Below are 21,025 nucleotides of genomic sequence, written 5' to 3' on the forward strand. Positions count from 1 at the left end.
TGTTAACAGCGCATTTGGCTTCAGTAGATCTGGGATGGGGCCTGAGAGCTGCCTACCCTCCCAGGTGATGCCTTTGCTGCTGGCTTGGGGACCACGCTTCGAGTAGCAGGGTAGTATAGGACATTAGGAGCACCAGAGGGTCTGCAAAGTCCCAGAATTCATATGCAAAAATGTGTGAATGTGCATTCTTTAGGTAATGGGCCAAATTTGTTTACATCAGATTCTCAGCGGGGGACTACCACCACCCAGGAAAGGTTAGGAATCATGCCTTTTAGAAATAATGTGTTGGTTAAATGAGATCTATATATTAAATGCCTTTAATGCTGTGCCTAACCCATAACAGTCATTCAGCATGTGTTAGGTATCTGTGCTCCTTCCCTCCCCCCAACCCCCCTGCCAACTTCTTTGAATTCTTTGAAGGCAAGAAACGTTGCTTAAACATTTTAAGTATCTTTTTTTTTTTTTGAGGAAGATTAGCCCTGAGCTAACATCCACCACTAATCTTCCCCTTTTTGCTGAGGAAGACTGGCCCTAAGCTAACATCCATGCCCATCTTCCTCTACTTTGTATGTGGGATGCCTCCCACAGCATGGCTTGATAAGCTGTGCATAGGTCCGTGCATGGGATCCAAACTGCCGAACCCCAGGCCACTGAAGCAGAACACGTGAACTTAACTGCTGCCCCACCAGGCCAGCCCCTTAAATATCTTTTTAATATCTTCTATACCATTGGTGTTCAATAAAAATCTGTTTAGTTTGGTGGCACACTGTTTTAGGACTGTTAGCCATTCCATCAACATTTAAGGGTCTCCTATGTGCTAAGTAATTTGTTTGTGTGTTTTTTTTTTTAAAGATTTTGTTTTTTTCCTTTTTCTCCCCAAAGCTCCCCAGTACATAGTTGTATATTCTTCGTTGTGGGTCCTTCTAGTTGTGGCATGTGGGACGCTGCCTCAGCGTGGTTTGATGAGCAGTGCCATGTCCGCGCCCAGGAGTCGAACCAACGAAACACTGGGCCGCCTGCAGTGGAGCGTGCGAACTTAACCACTCGGCCATGGGGCCAGCCCCTAAGTAATTTGTTAGATACTGAGGCTGCCATCTAATCTTGGTTATTGCAGCTATCCAGGCATGGAGGGGTCATCAGGGCTTAGCTGGATAGTGACAGTAGGCTTGAAGAGGAGATGAATCAGATCTGTTTTTTAGTAATCTTACTATTGAAGTATAATGTATGTTCAGAAAGGTGCTGCTCCTGCCTTTGATTCATTGAAATCCTGTTCTCTGGATCTCAGTTGTATGGGATGTCAGTAGGGTTAATTAATTAGAATGCCTTTTTCAGTTCATGCAACTGCTATTGTTCTTGCCAAATACAATTTTTTGAACATTTTGGTATTTTGTTGAGGTCTTCCCAGCAGTTTGGGATGGGAAGGGTATATAATTCAAGATAATCTTGTAAATTTCTCATCTGGAAGGTTGGAAGACCAACGAAGTGTGCCACTGACGTGTGTAGAAGCTGGTTTTCAGAAAATAATGGGCCTTTAAAATTTGTTTAACTGGAACGTAAAGTGGAAGTGCTGTGGGGTTGGCAGCCTGAAAAATGGAACTGGAATACAAGTGGACAGTCCAAGCTGCGGATGTGAATTTGGAGTTCATCAGTGTGGTTGGGGCTGTGGGTTAGGAGAGCTGCTGGGCAGGGCGATATCTAGGTGCGAGCCCGAAAGAGAGGGAGCGAGTGGTTAAAGAGACAGAACCCAGTCCTGCAGAGTTACGGAAGACACTGCACGGACGATAGTGGGAAGAGTGTGTGCACGTACGCGCGTGTGTGTGTGAGAGAGAACTTGTTATTAATCGGGTGCTTGGTAGACTGACGAGCTTAGGATGTAGAGTGATCTTGGATTGGATTGGAAGGTTATTTTTGAAAAGGCAGAGTGTGGGAGGGGAAAGTTAGGTCCCAGTGAGTTAACAGAGCAAATAGGAAAGGAGTTCAGTTACAGAAGAAGTGTCTGTGGAAAAGATACTCCTGAAAAGTTACGTGGGAGTTGAATTGTCCATCAAATTATTTCTAGTTTAGTTGCATTATAGGTTTTCTTCTGATTGACATTTGGCTTTGTTGTTAATGACCAGTAAACCCTTCAAAGCACTGAGAGAGTTCCCACTTTACAAACGTCTGCTCTGGATGTTCCTCACACTGCAGGTTCTCTTCTGAAGTGAATAATCGTCTCAGATTGTTTGATAGTGGCTTCTGCCTGCTTTGGGGGCTTGAGTGGCACAGGAGCTCTGCGCACCCTCCCTCCTGGTGTCTGCTTAGTTCCTGCCACCCTTGATTGTCTGCAACGGTAGAGCTTTTCCTTGGGGCATGTGAACACCCCTGCACAGTGATTCTGAACCCTAAGTGCATGTCAGAATGACACAGGAAGTGTTTCAAATGCTGGGCGAAGCCTGAGCTCCCCGCAGACCACTGAACCCAGAATTGTTGCCGGCGTGGCCGGAGGCTCCTCAGGTGACTCTGAGGTGCAGCCCGGGCTGAGAGCCGCTGCCTCAGGTTCCGCACAGCCCAGCTTGCTCCCCCTGCTAGGGGAGCCCCACTAGGGCTTGGTTTTCTGCTTCTGTATAAAAAACAGAGTATTGTGAGCTGATTGGGTGGAAAAAATCTCTTTTCCAGGATACTTGAGTCCCGAGCTCCACATATTTACTATAAGGGGGACTTTCTGAAGTCTTGTTTCATTTTTCTAATAAAAGATTTTTAATCATAACTATGAACTTAAATACGTAATTGCAGAATGAGGTGCAGTCTGTTATTTTGGCTGGTGAAGTAAACTGTACCTCCATAATGACAGTCTTTGCAGGCCGTTCTTCAACAGATCGTTAGCTGGAGGTTAAATGGAGAAGGTGAACAGTGTACTGCTTCCTCAGTGGACCTGGCAGGTCCTTAGCTAGCAGCATGCCTTTTTGCTTTCTTTGATTTTCAGCAGAGAGTAATTTTGCAGCTCTTAACTACTTCGACAACTCTTTTAAGTAACTGGTTTTCATTAACAACCAAAGCAACTCATTAAGGGGAACACTGTGCGTCTCCTCCCTAGAGGTGGAAGGAGAGGGCTGCATGTAGCAGCTCACGTAAGTACTTCTAATCAGGCAGCTCTGACTCCTCCACGGTATTGGAAGAACATTGGCAATGGCCAGCAGATTGGAAGAAAATCGTTTATGTAGTCATGCTTTTTTCCTGAATGTCTTTTAACATGAAGCTCTGGTTAGTGATGTCCTTTTCTTTCCAGCAGGTGGCCTTCAGCAGCCCAGCTGTTGTTGGTTTGGTTTCAGCATATTTCATTAAGTGAAAAATCCTGTAGAACAGATGTACTTACAAGTTTCTGCCCATGTAGCACTCTGTTTAATGCAACACTAGAGTTTGGATTCGGTGTTGTTGGCAGTCAGTGTCTCTGTGTGTAGTGTGGGGTTTGAGAAGGTGGTCAGGGGTCTAGGCAGTTATAAAGACCCAGCCAGGCGCGGACAGTCCAAGGGAGTGTTTGGATAATGATGGATGGACGCTTAGAGAAGGACAGGCAGCCTCATAGTGCTGACGGAGAGAAATGCACAGATCACGCAGAATAGTTTAGGTGGTGTTGGGTACCACTAGTAAGAGTCTTTGGACCAAGAAACGTGAAATCTTAAAAACAATCTCAGTGTGTGGATATGTATAAATACTGAGTGCTAAAGAATTCTGCTTAAGTAAGTGAAAGATTAATACTGTAGTCTTTGGTCTTCAAAGCTGTGTTTATAATACACCTGCCTCATCCACCTTATTTGTGGATGCGCATCAATTAATCAATTTGATTGTGCATCACTTAAGAAAAATCAACCATATTGAGATGTAATTCAGCACAATAAATGTACCCATTTTAAGTTTGCAGTTTGAGTTTTGACAGATGTACACACTAGGGTAACTACCACCACAGTCAAGATATAGACCGTTTCCATTGCCCAGAAAATTCCCTCATGCCGTTTTGCTGTGAATCCCTACCCCATATCCAGGCAATTACTGATCTGCTTTCTGTCACTATAGGCTAAGTCTTCCTTTTCTAGTGTTTTGTTTACGTGGGATCATACAGAGTGTACTCTTCTATCTGGCATCTTTCACTCTGCGTAACATTTTTGAGATTCATCCATGTTGTGTGTAAAAGTTCCTTCCTTTTCAGTGCCAAGTAGTATTCCATTATATGGACCTGCCACAATTTGTTTGTCTCTTTACCTCTTAATGGACATTTGTTCCAGCGTTTGACTATTATGAATGAAGCTGTTGTCTGCATTCATGTACAAGTCTGTGTGTGGGCGTACATTTTCATTCTTTGTGACTAAAATACCTAGAAGTGGAATTGTTGGGTTATATGGTAAGTGTATGTTTTACTTTGTAAGAAACTGCCAGGCTTTTCCAAAGCAGCTGTATTGTTTTACATTCATGCTAGCAGTGCATGAGAATTCCCCTTCTTTGACATCCCCAGCAACACTTGGTATTGTCAGTCTTCTTGATTTTATTGTGTGTCACTTTTTTTTTTTTGAGGAAGATTAGTCCTGAGCTAACATGTGCCGCCAAGTCTCCTCTTTTTGCTGAGGAAGACTGGCCCTGAGCTAGTGTCCATGCCCATCTTCCTCTACTTTGTACCTGGGACGCCTGCCATAGCATGGCTTGTCAGGTGGTGCCATGTCTGCACCCCGGATCCGAACCAGTGAACCCCGGGCCGCCAAAGTGGAACGTGTGCACTTAACTGCTGCGCCACCGGGCTGGCCCGCGTCAATTTAAAGGGAAGGAATTTTTTGTCCATAGGACCATGAGTTCACTCTATGACAGAAAAATAAATCTGCCTGAAAATACGTATTTCTTAAATATGTCAAGGAAAGAACTGTAAGTTTAAGCAAAAAAGAGGGGGGTGACACTAGGAGAGTGCCTTCTTCACGCCAGACACAGATGATGCGTGGTTGTGGGGGGTAGTGTGGGGTGGGAAATAAAAATGGATTTTTAAAAGGTTGCCCTGCCCTGATACTTTCTGATCATGTCTGTGCTTTGTTTTGCCCATTTTTTCTTCTAGATTTAAAATTTTGAAAGTTGATTTTTCTTTAGTTTGGGAGACCACGTGGTAATTGTGATTGGTGTTCCTCTAGGTCAAAATAGGTATTCTCTTTAAGTTTTCTGTAAAGCTTAATTCAGTTGTCTTGATTGTGTTTAAATGTTATATTTAAAAATTAAATGTTATATCTTGATTATTTATAAAGATTATATTAAAAATGAAAATTGTGCTCCTGACTGGAACATCTCTGGTGATCATAAAAACAGGAGAATAAAATCCACTGAGAGGGGTCAAGTTAAAATTTTGCAGTCCAGGGGCTGGCCCCGTGGCTGAGTGGTTAAGTTCGCGTGCTCCACTGCAGGCGGCCCAGTGTTTCGTTGGTTCGAATCCTGGGCATGGACATGGCACTGCTCATCAAACCACGCTGAGGCAGCGTCCCACATGCCACAACTGGAAGGACCCACAACAAAGAATATACAACTATGTACTGGGGGGCTCTGGGGAGAAAAAGGAAAAAAAAAAAATTTTGCAGTCCACTGACATCTGTGAAGTTTAAACTGTTGCTGTGGAGGATGGCGAGGTTATCATTCCTTCTTTCTTTCTTTCTTTCTTTTTTTTGAGGAAGATTAGCCCTGGGCTAACATCTGCTCCTAATCCTCCTCTTTTGCTGAGGAAGACTGGCCCTGAACTAACATCCGTGCCTGTCTTCCTTTGCTTTCTATGTGGGACGCCTACCACAGCATGGCTTGCCAAGTGGTGCCATGTCCACACCCGGGATCCGAACTGGTGAACCCCAGGCCGCCAAAGTGAAACGTGCACACTTAACCGCTGCACCACTGGGCCAGCCCCTTTTCCGTATTTCTTATTCTTGTGTTTGTTGTGGGTTTTTTCTTCTTCCTCTTTCTGAATTCATTTGTTCAACAAAGCTATTTTGAGCACCTACTGTATGCCAAGTACTGTATTAACTGCTGGCGATACAAAGATGAATTTAACTTGATTCCTGTTTATTTTTATTTATTTATTTTTAAAAAGATTTTATTTTTCCTTTTTCTCCCCAAAGCCCCGCAGTAAATAGTTGTATATATTTTAGTTGTGGGTCCTTCTAGTTGTGGTATGTGGGACGCCGCCTCAGCATGGCCTGATGAGCGGTACCATATCCACGCCCAGGACTCGAACCCTGGGCCGCCGAAGCAGAGTGTGCGAACTTCACCACTTGGACACGGGGCCAGCCTCTGATTCCTGTTTAAAAACCAACTTTATGGGGGTATGATGTACATGCAGTGAATTTCACCCATTTAAAGTATGTAGTTTGATGAATTTTAGCCAGTGTCTGTGTTTGTGTAATCATTCCCATCACTCCCAGCGGTTCCCCTTGTGCCCCTTGCAGCCTGTCCTCTCCTTCACCCTGGCCCGGCAAAGGTAGGGCTAGTGAGAGCTTGTTTTTTACTGGCCACCTGCTTTTTTTCCCCTCTTCTTTTGTTTTTCCTGCCTCCCTCCCTTCCAAGATTAGCACCAAGGTGATTGTAATGGATATGGAAATAGGTGGAATCTTGAACTTTTCCTAGTTCTATCCCAGATAACGTTCCCTGAATTCACTCCCTAATTTATTAGCTCTGTTCCATGTGATAAAAATTCTATATAACAAGTTACTGTATAATGAGGGCTATCTCTATTATCTTAGCTGTTTAGTACTAGTTTAGAGCAAAGCAAGTTAAAATTTAACTGCCATTGTGTAGTGTAACTCTAACGCAGACATAGGACTGGAAAGTTGGTAAAAGTGGATTTTTGTTAAACGAATCATGTTTTCTAATTTGGAGATGCAGTCTGTGGGAACAAGGTTAGCTCAGAATCTCCGTGAAAGCGCTTAAAGAATATGCAGCCAACCTATTAAAAATCCTCCTTTGAAAGGTGAGAGGCTGTCTTTGGATAAGACTTTAATAGTCAGAATAAAATACACAAACCACATGAAACTAGACACTAAAGTACAGTACTTTGACGTCGAATCCTAAGAAGGAGGGATGCCGTCTGTGGGAGTGGCTTGGTCACATGGTTTGTCCATTTTGCTCCCTTCTCGGGACTCGTCTGCCCTGAGAAAGTAGAGGTCTGCAGCCCACCAGCCGAGACACATGCCTCTGCCTCCCTGTCCCTTTGTCTGCCTTGCCCTTTGTAACACTCACTGCAACTTGCAGTCCACTTGCGCTGTGACAAAACTGTACGTGTAGTCGTGTCCTGAACGCCGTGTCTCTTATTCAGTTTATTCTCATAAGCTAGCATAGTTCAGCGTGGATAGTTGGTACTCAATCATATTGTTAAATCAACGAAATTCCTGCTGTGCATTGACCGAACAATGTCATCTCCAGATGTCCCCAAAATCACCCGCACCACTTTCCAAAGTTGAAAGCACACTGTAACTATTCAGTAGATGTCAGTTAGCATCCATCAAATACTGACCTGATTTTTTTTTTTACTTTATTGAGATATAATTCACATACCATAGAAGTCACTCATTTAAAGAAGTGTACATTTCAGTATTTTTTGGTATATTCAGAATTGTGCAACCATCACCACAGTCAGTTTTAGAACATTTCATAACTCCAAAAAGAAACCCCGTATTCATTGGCAGTGACTCCCCATTGCCCCTTCTCCCAGCCCCTGGCAACTGCAATCTGACTTCTTTCTCTAGGGATTTGCCTGTTCTGGACATTTGATATGAATGGAATCATACAACGTGTGGCCCTGTGAGTCTGGTGTCTTGCACTCTGCATGTTTCAGGGTTCATCCATGTGGTAGCATGTATGAGTTTGAGGAGATTTCCAAACTGTTTCTTAGTCCTTGTTAGATCCAGGAGATATTTTTGGAGCTGGGAAGAACTTTGGAGGCTGTCTAGTCCAATATACCCTCATTTTAGAGATGAAATTAAGGCTTTATCATTCTTAGAACAGTTTATTACTCCTTAATGTTTACTCATATCTCCCAAATTGAGTTTCCTTGGGTTGGGAAATGAGGGAGAAGACTTTGTACTTCTCAGCTTCTGGTTAGCTATGACTTAGTTTTGTCATTTAATCCCATGAGGCGTACACAGGAGATCGTTCCTGGAGCTGGGGTCATAGTTGTCCGACTGCCTTGGCAGCTGAAGTATGATGCCTGTGCAGGAAAGTGTTTATTGATCACTGCCTTCGTCTCTTAATTTTTTACCACAGAGGCCGATTTCCTGTTTCTGTCAATCGTTTTGAAGGCAGAGAGCATTGCTTTGGTGGCACCTTAGATACAGTCATGTGGGACATGATGACCTTTCAGTCAGCAACGGACCGCATATATGATGGTGGTCCCAAAAGATTACTACCCTATAGCCTAGATGTATAATAGGCTAGACCATCCAGGTTTGTGTAAGTACTGTAGGGGGGGAAGACATTTTCCTCTACCCTTCCAGGTTCTCCTGCTGGTCTGAGAATTAGGTTGACATGAGACAGGTTAACAGGAGCAAGACAAATGAGTTTAATAACAGGTATACATGGTAGAAACCGGGGAAACTGAGTAACTCTCTGAAGTGGCCAGAACCCTCACCTTAAATACCGTCCTCAGCTAAAGACAGAAGATGTTGGAGGTGGGGAGAGTCAGAGACTTCAGAAGGAAGAAGGCAGCTCACAGGTCGGAGAAAACAAGTATTTGGCCACAGAAACAGAGGAACACAGAGGGGAGCCCGACAAGCAGGCTTCTCTAGGTGCCTCCCTGTCCACCACCTAGTGCATGTGGCACTTAACCTACAGCTTGCTTCCTGAGACAGGCTTGTTTATCTGAATTCTTTTAGGCAGTTAAGGGGGAGGTAACAAGAAAAGCTTGGAGTCTTTTGTTTCTTAAAAATAATCAGCCTAGGGCCGGCTGGTGGTGTCGTGGTTGAGTTTGTGTGATCCGTGTTGGTGGCCCATGGTTTGCAGGTTCAGATCCTCAGAGCGGACACACACTGCTCATCAAGCCATGCTGTGGCAGTTGCCTGCATGCGAAAGGGAGGAAGATTGGCACAGTTGTTAGCTCAAGGGCTCATCTTCCTCACCAAAAAAAAAAAAATAATAACAATCAGCTTAAAATAATCCTCATGTTAAAGAGACACATTTTGGGGTGGCAAATCTTGTTCCCTTTCACTGCCCTCTGTGGTGGTCACACAAGGATGAAATCACCTAACGACACACTTCTCAGAACGTATCCCGGTTGTTAAGTGACACGTGACTGGTGTGTCTTCGTGTTTCTGGAGAGGAAGGTTTGGGAGCTTGGCTGGAGGCTCGGCGCGTGGTGCTGCGGCGCCCCCTGGTGCCGAGCTGTAGTGGCGGTCCTCCGTGTCTCATGCTCTGCAGAACGTGTGCTTCTGTGGCCACGTTAGATCTGCACAGAGCTGTAGGCCGGCAGGTGGACGGTGAACGTCCTCCCTTCCCCTCACCTTCCTTGCGCTGAGTTTGGCTCTTTGCTTTTCCTTTAGCAGGAACACTGGTGTTTGCAGTCTTGCCCAGCCCTTCCGCTCTGATGCTGCAGCCTCTGGGCTCCTCCGGGAAGAAGAATCCAAGGGCCATGCCCAGGGGCTCTCTTCAGCAGCGGGTCTTGTTTCCAGCCTAGCTGTGGTGGGCTTGCCCTCTTCTCCTGGAGTGTTTTTTTTTTTTTTTTTAAAGATTTTATTATTTTTTTATTTTTTCCTTTTTCTCCCCAAAGCCCCCCGGTACATAGTTGTGTATTCTTCGTTGTGGGTTCCTCTAGTTGTGGCATGTGGGACGCTGCCTCAGCGTGGTCTGACGAGCAGTGCCATGTCCGCGCCCAGGATTCGAACTGACGAAACACTGGGCTGCCTGCAGCGGAGCGCGCGAACTTAACCACTCGGCTACGGGGCCAGCCCCTCTCCTGGAGTGTTTTTTATGTACCCGTCGATATTTTAATGTCCTCTCTGGAAAGGATCAGGAAATACTCCAGCGTGTGAACAGTGGGCCTCCTGAAAGCCTGAGTGGGGCCAGTTGGCAATGAGGGAGCCGAGCTCAGCTGGGGCAGCAGTGGGGAGGAGCTGCCCGCCTCGCAGACTCGCTCCCCAGGAGGCCGCGGAGAGGCCGACAGCCCTTGTGGCGTGTGCCCTGGCCATGGGCCTTCCTGTGGGTGCAGGGCAGCTGGGAGCGGAGCGAGAGATGTTGCTTTCTCGTTCCTGCTGTTGACTCCGTTCTTCATCTGACTCTGGCAGGAGGGGGCTGTTGCTTAAAACCCAGCGGAATTTCCAGCTCTGCCTTATAACAGAATTTGGTGCCGCTCTTAGAAGAGTGGGCTTATTAATGACAACATAAATGTGTCCGTACTGCGGATGGCTGACCGAGGGCTTCCGGCGCCTTCTTTTGTGTCATCCTCACAGCCCCGTGTGTTGAGCGTCGGGCGTGCCAGGCCCGCACAGGGCTTTGGAAACACAAGAAAGGATGCGCTTGTTCCTCCTGTTTAGTCTCCTCTGCACACTTAATTGTCCTATGTTTTATCTCACTCTGCTGTGACAGGACAAAGCTACTTCATGCGGTCAGTGACATTTTCTCCCCCACTAGGTTATAAATCCTGTGAAATCAAGCACAGAATCATTTTCATCCTTTTATTACCCAAACACCTACAATATTTTTTCCCTAAAAATAGACTTTAAAATATATTTATTAACCTTCCAGAGGAAGAAGAGTGTTTTGCACTCACATGAGAAGGGTAAAGGTTTTCCTCATAACTGTTTGCAGCCTTAACTTTTAAAAATCTCTTTGTATTTGGAAATTTCAAATTTACACAAGTTGCAAAAATAAAAATAGTACAAAGAACCTCCATTTACTCCTTTACTCAGATTGCCCTGTTAGGATTTGACCCCGTGTTCTTGCACTTGTGTGTGCTTGCATTCTCCCTCTACGTACACGCAGGTATGCCCAGACGGACACGCGCGTGCACGGTTTTCTTCTGCCCTCTCTGAGATTGGAGGGTAGATGATGTACACCACGACCCTTTACCCCTGGATGCTTGAATGTGTGTTTTCCGAGAATAGGGATGTTCTCTTACATAGCCGCAGTACAGCAGTCACCACTTTTATAAGCTTACACTGATGCAATACTTCTTTCTCACCTGCTGTCTGTATTCTAATTTTGTCACTTGGCCCAGCAGTCTCCTTTATGGTGCCTCCCTTCCAGGACAGGGTCCAGTCTGGGGTCAGGTGTACCGCACTTAATTGTCATGTCTCTTGAGCTTCCTGTAATCTGGGACGTTTCCACAGCCTCTCATGACGTTGACGTTTTTGAAGAGCACAGTACCCCTTCTCCCCTTTTGTAACATTGTTCATTTTGCCAAACTCCTAAAATAATCTGTGGTTGAAAATTATGAAGGCTGGGGCTGGCCCCGTGGTGCAGCGGTTAAGTTCGCACGTTCCGCTTCTCGGCAGCCCGGGGTTCACTGGTTCAGATCCCGGGTGTGGACATGGCACCATTTGGCAAAAGCCATGCTGTGTTGGCGTCCCACATATAAAGTAGAGGAAGATGGGCACGGATGTTAGCTCAGGGCCAGTCTTCCTCAGCAAAAAGAGGAGGATTTGTAGCAGATATTAGCTCAGGGCTAATTTTCCTCAAATAAATAACTAAAGAAAAAAGAAAAAAAGAAAATTATGAAGGCTTTTGGAGAAGGAGGTGGTGAACCCTGAACATTTTAATGATGCTTGACTATCCTGAATTTCTGTGATAAACTCTTTAATGTGAGAACGTTTGTGTTGATTCAGCCTTTAGTCAGATATAATTTTAGTTAAATAATTGTCACTAAAATGGAGGGCAGTGCAATTTATGTCCACTCACTGGGATGTACTGTTGAGTAAACATTTGGCCATTTCTTTGCTTTTGTAGTTTTATCAGGATGTCAAAAAATTACCTTTTTTTCTCCCAGTAAATTTATTTAAGCTAAATTTTACTTTATAAGCGACACTTTTATTTGCCTTTTTGGAGCAATGTGGACAAATGCTTCTTTGTGGTTGTGCCTCCTGTAATAATTTTGAATGGCGCAGATGATTTTGTTAAGTACTGAATGATGTCATAGCCTTAAGTTTGTATGAGACACTTTATTATATCATTCTGAATGAATGTTTGAATGGTTACCAAAGAGGCATTAATGTGTAACTTTGCCTAAGAAATGTTTTTCCTTTTTTTACATGCACTCCGGTGGTAGGAAATTCCCTTTTATTCCTAAGGCTGCCCTAGCCTGAGGCCTCAGTGGCTTGGCCTTTGCTGATCTTTGAGAATGAACTCCCTATCATATATCAGGCCTGCCTTAATCTGCAGTCACTGCGTTACATTTGAATTCCTGTTTGAGTGGAAGTAGTGTGTATGTAGACATGTAGGAAAAAGCTACATGGAGTTTATCTGCCTTGAGCGTATGGGGAACACTCACTCTGGGGGAAGGAGAGGTCCTGACCCAGCCTCCCCCTGGTGGTGAACACCGTGCAGAGACGCTCCTGGTCTTTGTGCCAGCTTCTTAGCGATCCCCTCTGTTAACTCAGTCACAAACTTGAAACAACTGTTCTTTATGTTGGTGAAGTGTAGCTGCTCGCTTTCGAAAATTTATGTATTTGGGGATTGAAAATAAATCTGATTATGGCAAGAGCATGTAGCTCGTGTATTTTGTCAGAGTTGTCTATGGTGTCGATGAAAATAATCCATAACCAATCTATAAATGAAAATTTGGGTGAGTTTATTCTGAGCTGAAATCTGAGGACCATGGCCCGGGGCCTTTCTTCCCGAAGGAAGAAAGGGCACCAAGGAAGTGAGGTATACAGAGTGGTTATATACCCCCATACAGGACGTTTCACATATGATTGAAATGTCCCTCCCACAATAGTCACAAGATTGCCCTGTCGGCACAGCGCTTGGTGGACACAGCAGGCAGTGGGTCTGCTGTCTCAGAGGGCGTAGCAGGAGGCAAGTCTATTGTCTCCAGCTGGGCGGTCACAGGTGAGCGCAGCAGTCAGTTCCTAGCCTAAGGAAAGATGCTTAATCCTTAGAGAAAGGCCAATGTTGGGAGGGGGAGGGAAGTTGCACCTTTATCTCAAGGGCCTTTGTTCTTGCCATAGCAAATATCTAAAGCAGATATACAATGCATGCTCAACAGCCATGGTCAGGTCCTTTTGGAAAGACAAGCTCAGGCCTAATTAGGTTTACACCAAATGGCTTCCTCATATTCTCCAGTATATCCTATTACTTGCCATTTTTATTTGTCAATGGATATATGTGAGCCAGGGTTAAGGAAATTACGTTGGAGTTCAAAACAGCTCTGGCTAGCTGCTTGGCAAGTGTTAAATGATATTTTAGCGTTGCATAGTTGATAGTTAACAGCTGCTTATGGTGTCTTTCTTGTATTAAATGTTTTCGATCAAGATCTAATCTGTTGTCAGATCTTGAAACTAACACGTGCAGTAAGCTGCAGATTTACAACGTTTCTGCAAAATGGGTATGTTTGAATAGTCGTACAGTGATTTCTGTTGTTTACATTGACTTTTTACATTGAATTTTTGGAATAGATAAGGTGTTTGTATGGCTCAGAACTAGGAACTCTGAGAAGATACACACTAGGAGGCCTCACTCCCGCCCCACTTCGTCCACTTGGTGTCCCCGTGGCTCTGTGCTGAAAACAGTTACATCCCATTCTGGGTTCCTTTTCCAGTATCTTTTTATTGCAAAGACAAGTAGATATTTCTATTTTCCTCTCTTTTACGCAAAGAATGTTTTCTTCATTGAACAGTGTCTTAGACATTTCTCTCTATCTGTACATCAAGCTCTTCCTCATTTCCCCCCCCCCCCCAGTGAATCTTGTAATCAGATTGAAGGTGCCTATCTGTGGAGAAATGGTTGACATGAAGTTGCAATAAAAGCACATTTACAATCTATAGCAGACGTTTTAAAATAATACTTCAAAAATAATTGGATAAAAATAGTAAAATAGAAAATAATAGAAGAAGAAGTCTTTCGGGAGCCTTTCTCAGCCTTCCAGTGGTTGGCTGTGAGGTTGCCCCGCCCAGCCCGCTAGTGCGGCCACGCGGGGCCTGCGGGCGCACCAGGAGCCTTGTGTGTGCGAGTAGCTTGGAGTCGTGTTTCCTCCTCCCTCTCCCTCTTACTGACAAGGTTTTATTAAATCATTTGGAATTTTAGTTCTCTTACTGGATTCACCGGATCTCTGTCTTTAAAAGACTTTTCAGACTGTGTATGAACTCAAGTAAGAAAGGATGCTTAGGAGTGTGGATTAAATGAGCATTGCATTTTTTTTTCCCAAGAAGAAAAGCTGCCTGAAGAAAATAAGTTAACAATCCTGTAGAACATTCCAGTTCTCATCCCTGTATGTCTTCCCCGCATTCTGAATTACAATAAACAGAGTCCTTTCTACTCATAAGAGAAGATAAAATGGGTGTCGTTGACTGCAGTGTTTCTCCTATTGGTATTGCGTGAGACAGCATGATTGTAGTTTGCTGATTCCTCATATTTGCAGTAGGCTTCACAGCTACAGTGTCGGCAGTCTCTTGGACCTTACTTCTTTGTTTACCACTCTTGTATGTCTTGAATTCATTTTCTGGAATTCTTAAGCAGGCGCCACCCCACCCCAGCCCAGCCCGAGGGTGTCCGGGTGTCAGAGAGTGTTGTTTTTCTTTGGCCTTTGAGTAATGGCCTCAACTGTGGGATAGAGTTCTATGAAAACAAAATACTCTAGAATTCTAGGAACAAAATATTTTTTTCTTGGAACTTTGAAAATATCGCTCCATTGCTTTGTAGTCTTGTTGACTCTGCTGTTGAAACCTTCTGCTGAGTTTGTAAATTTAGTAATTTAAATCTAATAATCTTCTGATTTCTGTGAACTCTTCCTTCTTCTCTAATGATTAGGTCCTTTTTCATGCTATTCTGCTTATTTTGTCTGCTTGAATCGCTTTAAGGATACAAATTAGAATTTAACTTCTTTTCTGTTTCCTGTGTCCTGTTTACTCAGTCATTTTCCCCTAATTTTAGTAGTAATTCCCATTATTGCTGTTGGTTTCCCCCTCACATGTCTTGTGATTCTTTATTGTCCATTCATGCATGAGGACCGAAATCCTGTGTTAGTGGGTGTGTTTCCTTTACAATTAGGGTGGTTACTGTTTCTCCAAAAGGCTTCTCTTGTGAGTATTTTCATCACCCTAGAAGTTCCTTTGTGCCTCCTTTTAATCAGTTCTTCTCCAGACCTTGACAACCGCCGATCTGTTTTCTGTGCCTATAATTTTGCTCTTGGATGTTGTATAAATGCAGTGAGACAAGCTGTGTGCCCTTGTGAGTCTGACTTCTTCCACCTAGCATGATGCTTTTGAGAGTCCTGCAGTAGTGTTTGGTTGTATAGATGTACCACGTCCACTCTTGATGGATATTTGGGTTGTTTCCAGTTTTGGGCAATAATGAGTAGAGCTGCTGTAACATCAGCAGACAGGTTTTTTCATGGACGTTGGTCTTCATTTCTCTTGGATAGTGCCTCGGAGTGCTGTTGCTGGGTGGTATGGTAAGTAACTCTGTAAGAAACTGCCGAACTCTTTTGCAGAGTTGCTGTGCCATTCTGCATCTGTACAGCCAGGCAGGCAGTTCCAGTTGCTTCACATGCTTGCCGGCGTTCATGTGGTCAGGAATATTTTCTCCTAGTCTATGGCTTGCCTTCTTCTTTTCTCCTGAGTAAGTTTGAAGGTTTCTATCTAGACTTAAAGATCTCTGTCTGCAGTGGGACTGCAAGGAACTCTAGTCGGCAGTGTCATTTCTTCGTACACGCCTCACTCCCACCTCTCTTCTGCTTCCTTTTCACTTAGATTCTTTCCCTCCCAGTGCTCGGGATTGTGCCTAAGTGGAATGAATGTGCGCTTACCGTTGGAGGCGGTAAGACGGTCTAAGCTCACTGAGCTCACAGTGAGAATCTTTCCGAAGACCATTTCTAGATTGTTTTGGGACTCTGCTTATTTTCACCATTAGTGTCACTGCACAACTTCTTTGTGGACTTTTGCAAGTATATGTAAATACTATATGAAGATATTTTTGGTTTTAATATATATTTACAGTCTTGGTGGCTGTTGCCAAAGAGCCCTCCAGAAGGGTTTCCCCCAGAAATAGTGGTCCATTCTCACCAACAGGGTGTGAGAGTTAGTTGCCATTTATTCACATTTACAATAGTAGTGGGTATTATTCATTTATATAATATTAAGCTACTGGTTATTTTTGAATCATGTGCTTGTACATTTCCCTCCAAGTTACTGGACTGTCAGGTCCATGAGAGCGGGGGACCACACTCTGCTTTACCATTGGTATCCCCGGTGCTGGTCATCGCGCACGCGCTAGTAGGCTCTAAGTGTCAGGGACTAAATGAAGGAGTAATTAGTGAGGCATTCTCTGTTGTAGAAATCTGGGCGCACTGCTTCTTGTTAATGGCTTGTTTCTTGAAGCTCCAGGGAGGGTATAAACTGTTAGGCACTTGCCAAACTTGCTTCCATGTAGGTTAGCCATTGTTTTTCCAGAAAGTCATTTAGAATTCTATGAAATGAGGATTCACAACTATGTGTCTATCGAATAATGTTTATCTGTGCATCATGTTCCAGTGCATTTTTAAGATAAAAAATTACGTATACTTTTAAAGATCATTCGTCAGGATCATTAACATTTTGCTTTTGTGGATTTCCCTATCTCCCCATTTGAACCGCATTTTCTGCTTTTCTTTAGTATGTATGGCAGAGAAAGCTGGAAAGGAGGTAATGACATGAGTCAGCAGAAAGGTAAATGGACAACTGGAAATGTTTGTGAACCAAAGAATTCTCCTGCAAGCAGGACTCTGCTTCTAAGTTTGGTGTATAAAATTGACCTGTTTCAAAATAAGCTTTATCAGCTTTAGAGTATTCTTTGACAATCTGTAGAAAAGGCTAAGTCGCATTTCTCTTGTTTGTAATTGGAAAATACTAGAAATCGCAGTTTGCAGACCCTTATTTTGTTTAATCAAGAAAGGGTCTTGGGGATTCTGGCCCAAATATTTCATAGGATTATTATAACATATAGCATTTTTTCTAAAAGTACATAATTTGTGTATTTTATGTGATCGGTGATTCTCTTTTTTTCAGTATATTTTTGGAGATTTTAGCCCTGACGAGTTCAATCAGTTCTTTGTGGCCCCTCGCTGTTCAGTTGAGGTAAGACAAAGCTTTGTTTTATTGAGTATATGTGTAGATAGAATCAATGGTTACATTTTCATTTTTATTTACTGATTTATGCTTTTGATAAAGAATTCCAATGTACAGAAAAGTACAGAGACTAGTATGAGAAATGCCTGAACCCACCAACCAGATTTGACTAATATTAACATTTTGCTGTATTTATAAATAGCAAAACACTACAGATGGTTGAAGCCTCCACTCTACCCCTTTCCCATCTCATTCCCCTCCGTCCCCAGAAATAACACGCCTGCTAAAATTGCTCAGTTTTGTTTCCTGACTGTGGTTTTCATCTTTTGCTACATACCTGTGTATCAGCAGATAGTACATTGTATTGTTTTATGTGGTTTAAAATGTCACAAAAATGGTTTCATATTATAGTCATCATTTTGTAGTTTGTTTATTTTAAGCTAACACATTTTTTAGATTTAGCTATGCAGATGCATTTTGATCTTAATTGCTAAATACCATTGATGGATCATACCAATTTATTTGCTTTTTCCTGCTGAAGGCCGTTTCGGTCTTGAGTTCTTCCAGTATTACAGAAGTGTTGCAGCGAACATGTTTCGTCCTGTCTCCTCACGCTCCTCTCCGGGTTTCTCCAGGATATATTCCTAGGAATGGAATTGGAGGGTTCTGCAAGGAATTCGCGGTTTTAGTTTTGTTAGAGACTGCTAATTTGCTTTTGAAGTGGTTTGAACACTCTGCGTTCCCATTGGCAGTGCCCGAGAGTTTTCTCAGTCTTGTTTTTTAAAAAGTTCTTGCTAATTCTCAGAATAGGCATACTTAAAATTTTTGTTAATCTGATGGGATAACTAGATTCTCCGTTTGATTTACATTTCCCAGATTACACAGAGTTGAGCGCTATTTTATTATTTTCATATGTCCGTTGGCAGTACAGATTTCTGCTTGTGTGAATTACCCAATCTGTACCTTTGTGTTTTCTATCAAGCAGCTTGTCTTTTTCTTATTGGTTTATAGGAGTAATAACTTGCATGAGGGCTTTTAAACTTCATATCTGATGCACTTTTTTTTTTGCTGGGTAAGGGCAGTACATTTTTATCTTTAATGTCAAATGTATTGATTTTTTTCCCCTCGTGGTTTGTGGATTTTTGGTTTTTAAAAAAAATCTTTAAGAAATTCCTCCCTTTCCTCAGGTAATAAAGACATTTGTTTTCTTGTAAAAGTTTGAAGGTTTTTGTTTTCACTTTAGGATGTGAAACAACTGAAATTGAGGTACTAATTTGTGTCCGTGTGCGCTCTGCGCGGCGGGGGCGCTGGCGTCCTCTCCCCCGTGGCAGCAGGGAGTTGTCCTAGCGCCATTTACTGAGCGCTTGGCCCCTATTCGTGTGCCGCCCTGTCAGGGCGCACATCCTAAGACAATAAGATGTGTCTATGCATTTTAGAATTCTGTAGAAGGAAGACTGAAGTTTAGTTCTCTCTTATTAAAAATCAGTTAATTAGGAAAAACATCAGATCCCATATTCCTCAAGCCTTAATGTTAATACTCTACTAATGATTCACGTTTTAAATACTTTCCGTCTTTGAATTACAGTAAAATGAGGTAGTACTTGTCAGGAACACTACAGTGTAACTGTGTTCTTTGGGATTAAGGTTTTAAAAAACGGTGAAGCCCAATTTCTGTACTTTATAGCTTTTTTCAAGGGTGTGCATATGTGTGGGTTTGTGAGTGCTTGTTTGCAAGTAAGTGTGAGAATAAAAACCTGGCTTTTCCCATGATATGAAAGTGGGAAATGTATCGTATTTCAAGTCTGAAGAGCTGGGTTCCTTCCTCACACTGCCGCTTAAACGGGCTTGGCCGTCTTGGGCAATTTCCTGCATCTCATTGTGCCCTTTTTTTTTTAATTTGAGAAATGGAGAATGCTTATTTACTTAACAGAAATATTGGGAAATCATTAAAGTATGATGTGTTAACATTTAGTGAGTACCAAATATTAGTAGATATGAAGGATGTTAGTGGTAAAGTTATGTCAGACTTTTTATTTGCAAAAGTAATGGTTGTGTCTCATCACAAGAGTTATAGCCAGAAATCTTTGTGAGTCTGAGCTTACTTGAGGTCTTCCCGTTTTTTCACTTGGGAGCATGCCTTGAGTCTGGGAGGCGGGTGTGACAAGTGTTGTCTGTCACAATCACATATGGCCCAGTAACCCACAAAAGGGAAATGTGGGCTAATTAACATGATCGGGTTGAGTTACCTTTCTCAAGGTATAATTACTATAATTCAGGGGTCTGGCTGACGGTAATACTGTAATCACAGAGGACACGGACTGCCGAAGGGGGTGGCGCGTGGGTGGCTGCTGGGTGTGTGAGGAATGATGTCTTGCTTCCACTGCATCGTTTGGCCTTTTATCTGGAAGGTAAAAGAGTTGCACCTCACACCTGCACTGTTCCTTCCATGTGGCCGTGGCATAAATTAGAATCCAGCCCTATTCTTCCTACACATTTTCGCTGTAAGGAAATTGATAAAGCATTTTGTCTCTACTTAGGGCCAAGACTGAAAAATAAAAATTTGAGAAATGTGGAGTGTTAAAATGTGTAAGTTCTATCTTTCTACAAAAATCATCATCCTCCTCAGCTGAGAGTGTGACTGTCTTTTACTTTCCTTCTTTGGAAGCTTGCCCACTGGCAAGATCGGGTGGGGAGTGGTTTAAAAGAATCCGAAGAAATAGGTTCAGCTGATTTTTTGTGTGTGATCTTGAATGTGAGAGTAAAATTTTAAAAGGTAACTGACATCTTTTCTTAAGTTGTGCTCTAGTTTATAAGCCAACGTGATTTAAAAATGAATTTCTCCAAATGGAAAAAATACAGTCAACATACTGAATAAGCGTCTTTTGAATCCCAGTCATAATCCTGTTACTAGTGTTCAAAATAGGGAGAGAATGCTCATTGGTCTTGAAACTTCCCAGAATCACAACATTGGAGGCAACACGTATGCCTCAACCCGTTACTGAATAAACAAAATAAACAAGCCCTGGGTAGCATGATATAGACTGTAAGTGTCCGCGCCTGTGTGTGTGTGTGTGTGTGTGTGTGTGATGCAGAGAGTTCAGACAGTTATTCTTAGTGGTTTGGTGTCTCAGTGGGATTTCAGAGGAGATTCACCGTTCATGAGGGTCTTGGCGACAGAAGCAGAATAGATAGTGGCTGCACAAAAAGATTTTAAAACCTTACCTTCTTATCGAAGGGCCCGAGCATGGACTTCACAAGACGGCAGCACTGTTTTCAGACTAAGCTGATTTGAGTTTGTATCTAGTAGAACTAGATTTCAGTGTTTTACATTGCTCAGTGTGCATTTGTATGTGAGATTTGATGTTTTTGCTGTGATTTTTAAATTTTGTGCTCTTTTAAGTATCTGTATAGTTAAAAATGGACCTTTGAACAATTCTTACAGTTTTATTCTGCTGTGTGTTTATTATACCCAATTACCACAGACCAAGGGACATCTTATGAGTGGCAGAGAGTTGTTGAATTAAAGGTGCCATAAGCCTCTAGCGTAAAAAAGAAATACACACAGACACATTTCTTCTGAGCCACAACTCAGTTCAGCTCTCAGTAACTCCCACAGCTACGCTCTTGCCAGATTAGTCATCAAAATAAGTGTTTTAAACACACTAACAGAAAATGGCAGTATCGCGCCCTGGAGTCAGCCGGGTGGTCTTGCAGAGCCTGCCTCTGCCACTTACTAGATTTTGTGTAAATTCAGCGTGATTTAAAAAACAAACAAAACACTTTTAGCTCCT

The 21,025-nt window shown here is 43.0% G+C and overlaps 1 protein-coding gene across 2 annotated transcripts in view; it reads left to right on the plus strand.

The window, feature by feature from the left end:
• The window catches only part of USP10 (ubiquitin specific peptidase 10), a 70,565-nt gene that overhangs the window by 14,664 nt on the left and 34,876 nt on the right, over nucleotides 1-21,025 (plus strand). The window contains exon 2 of one of the 2 annotated variants that reach the window (XM_044760834.2): nucleotides 17,175-17,243. The exons of the other annotated variant lie outside the window; for it this stretch is intronic. Coding sequence (XP_044616769.1) covers nucleotides 17,175-17,243 — 69 coding nt within the window. The remainder of the gene's footprint in view (nucleotides 1-17,174; nucleotides 17,244-21,025) is intronic. 2 annotated transcript variants of the gene reach the window in all.

Source organism: Equus asinus, chromosome 28, assembly GCF_041296235.1.
Source record: "Equus asinus isolate D_3611 breed Donkey chromosome 28, EquAss-T2T_v2, whole genome shotgun sequence".
Lineage (NCBI taxonomy): Eukaryota > Metazoa > Chordata > Mammalia > Perissodactyla > Equidae > Equus > Equus asinus.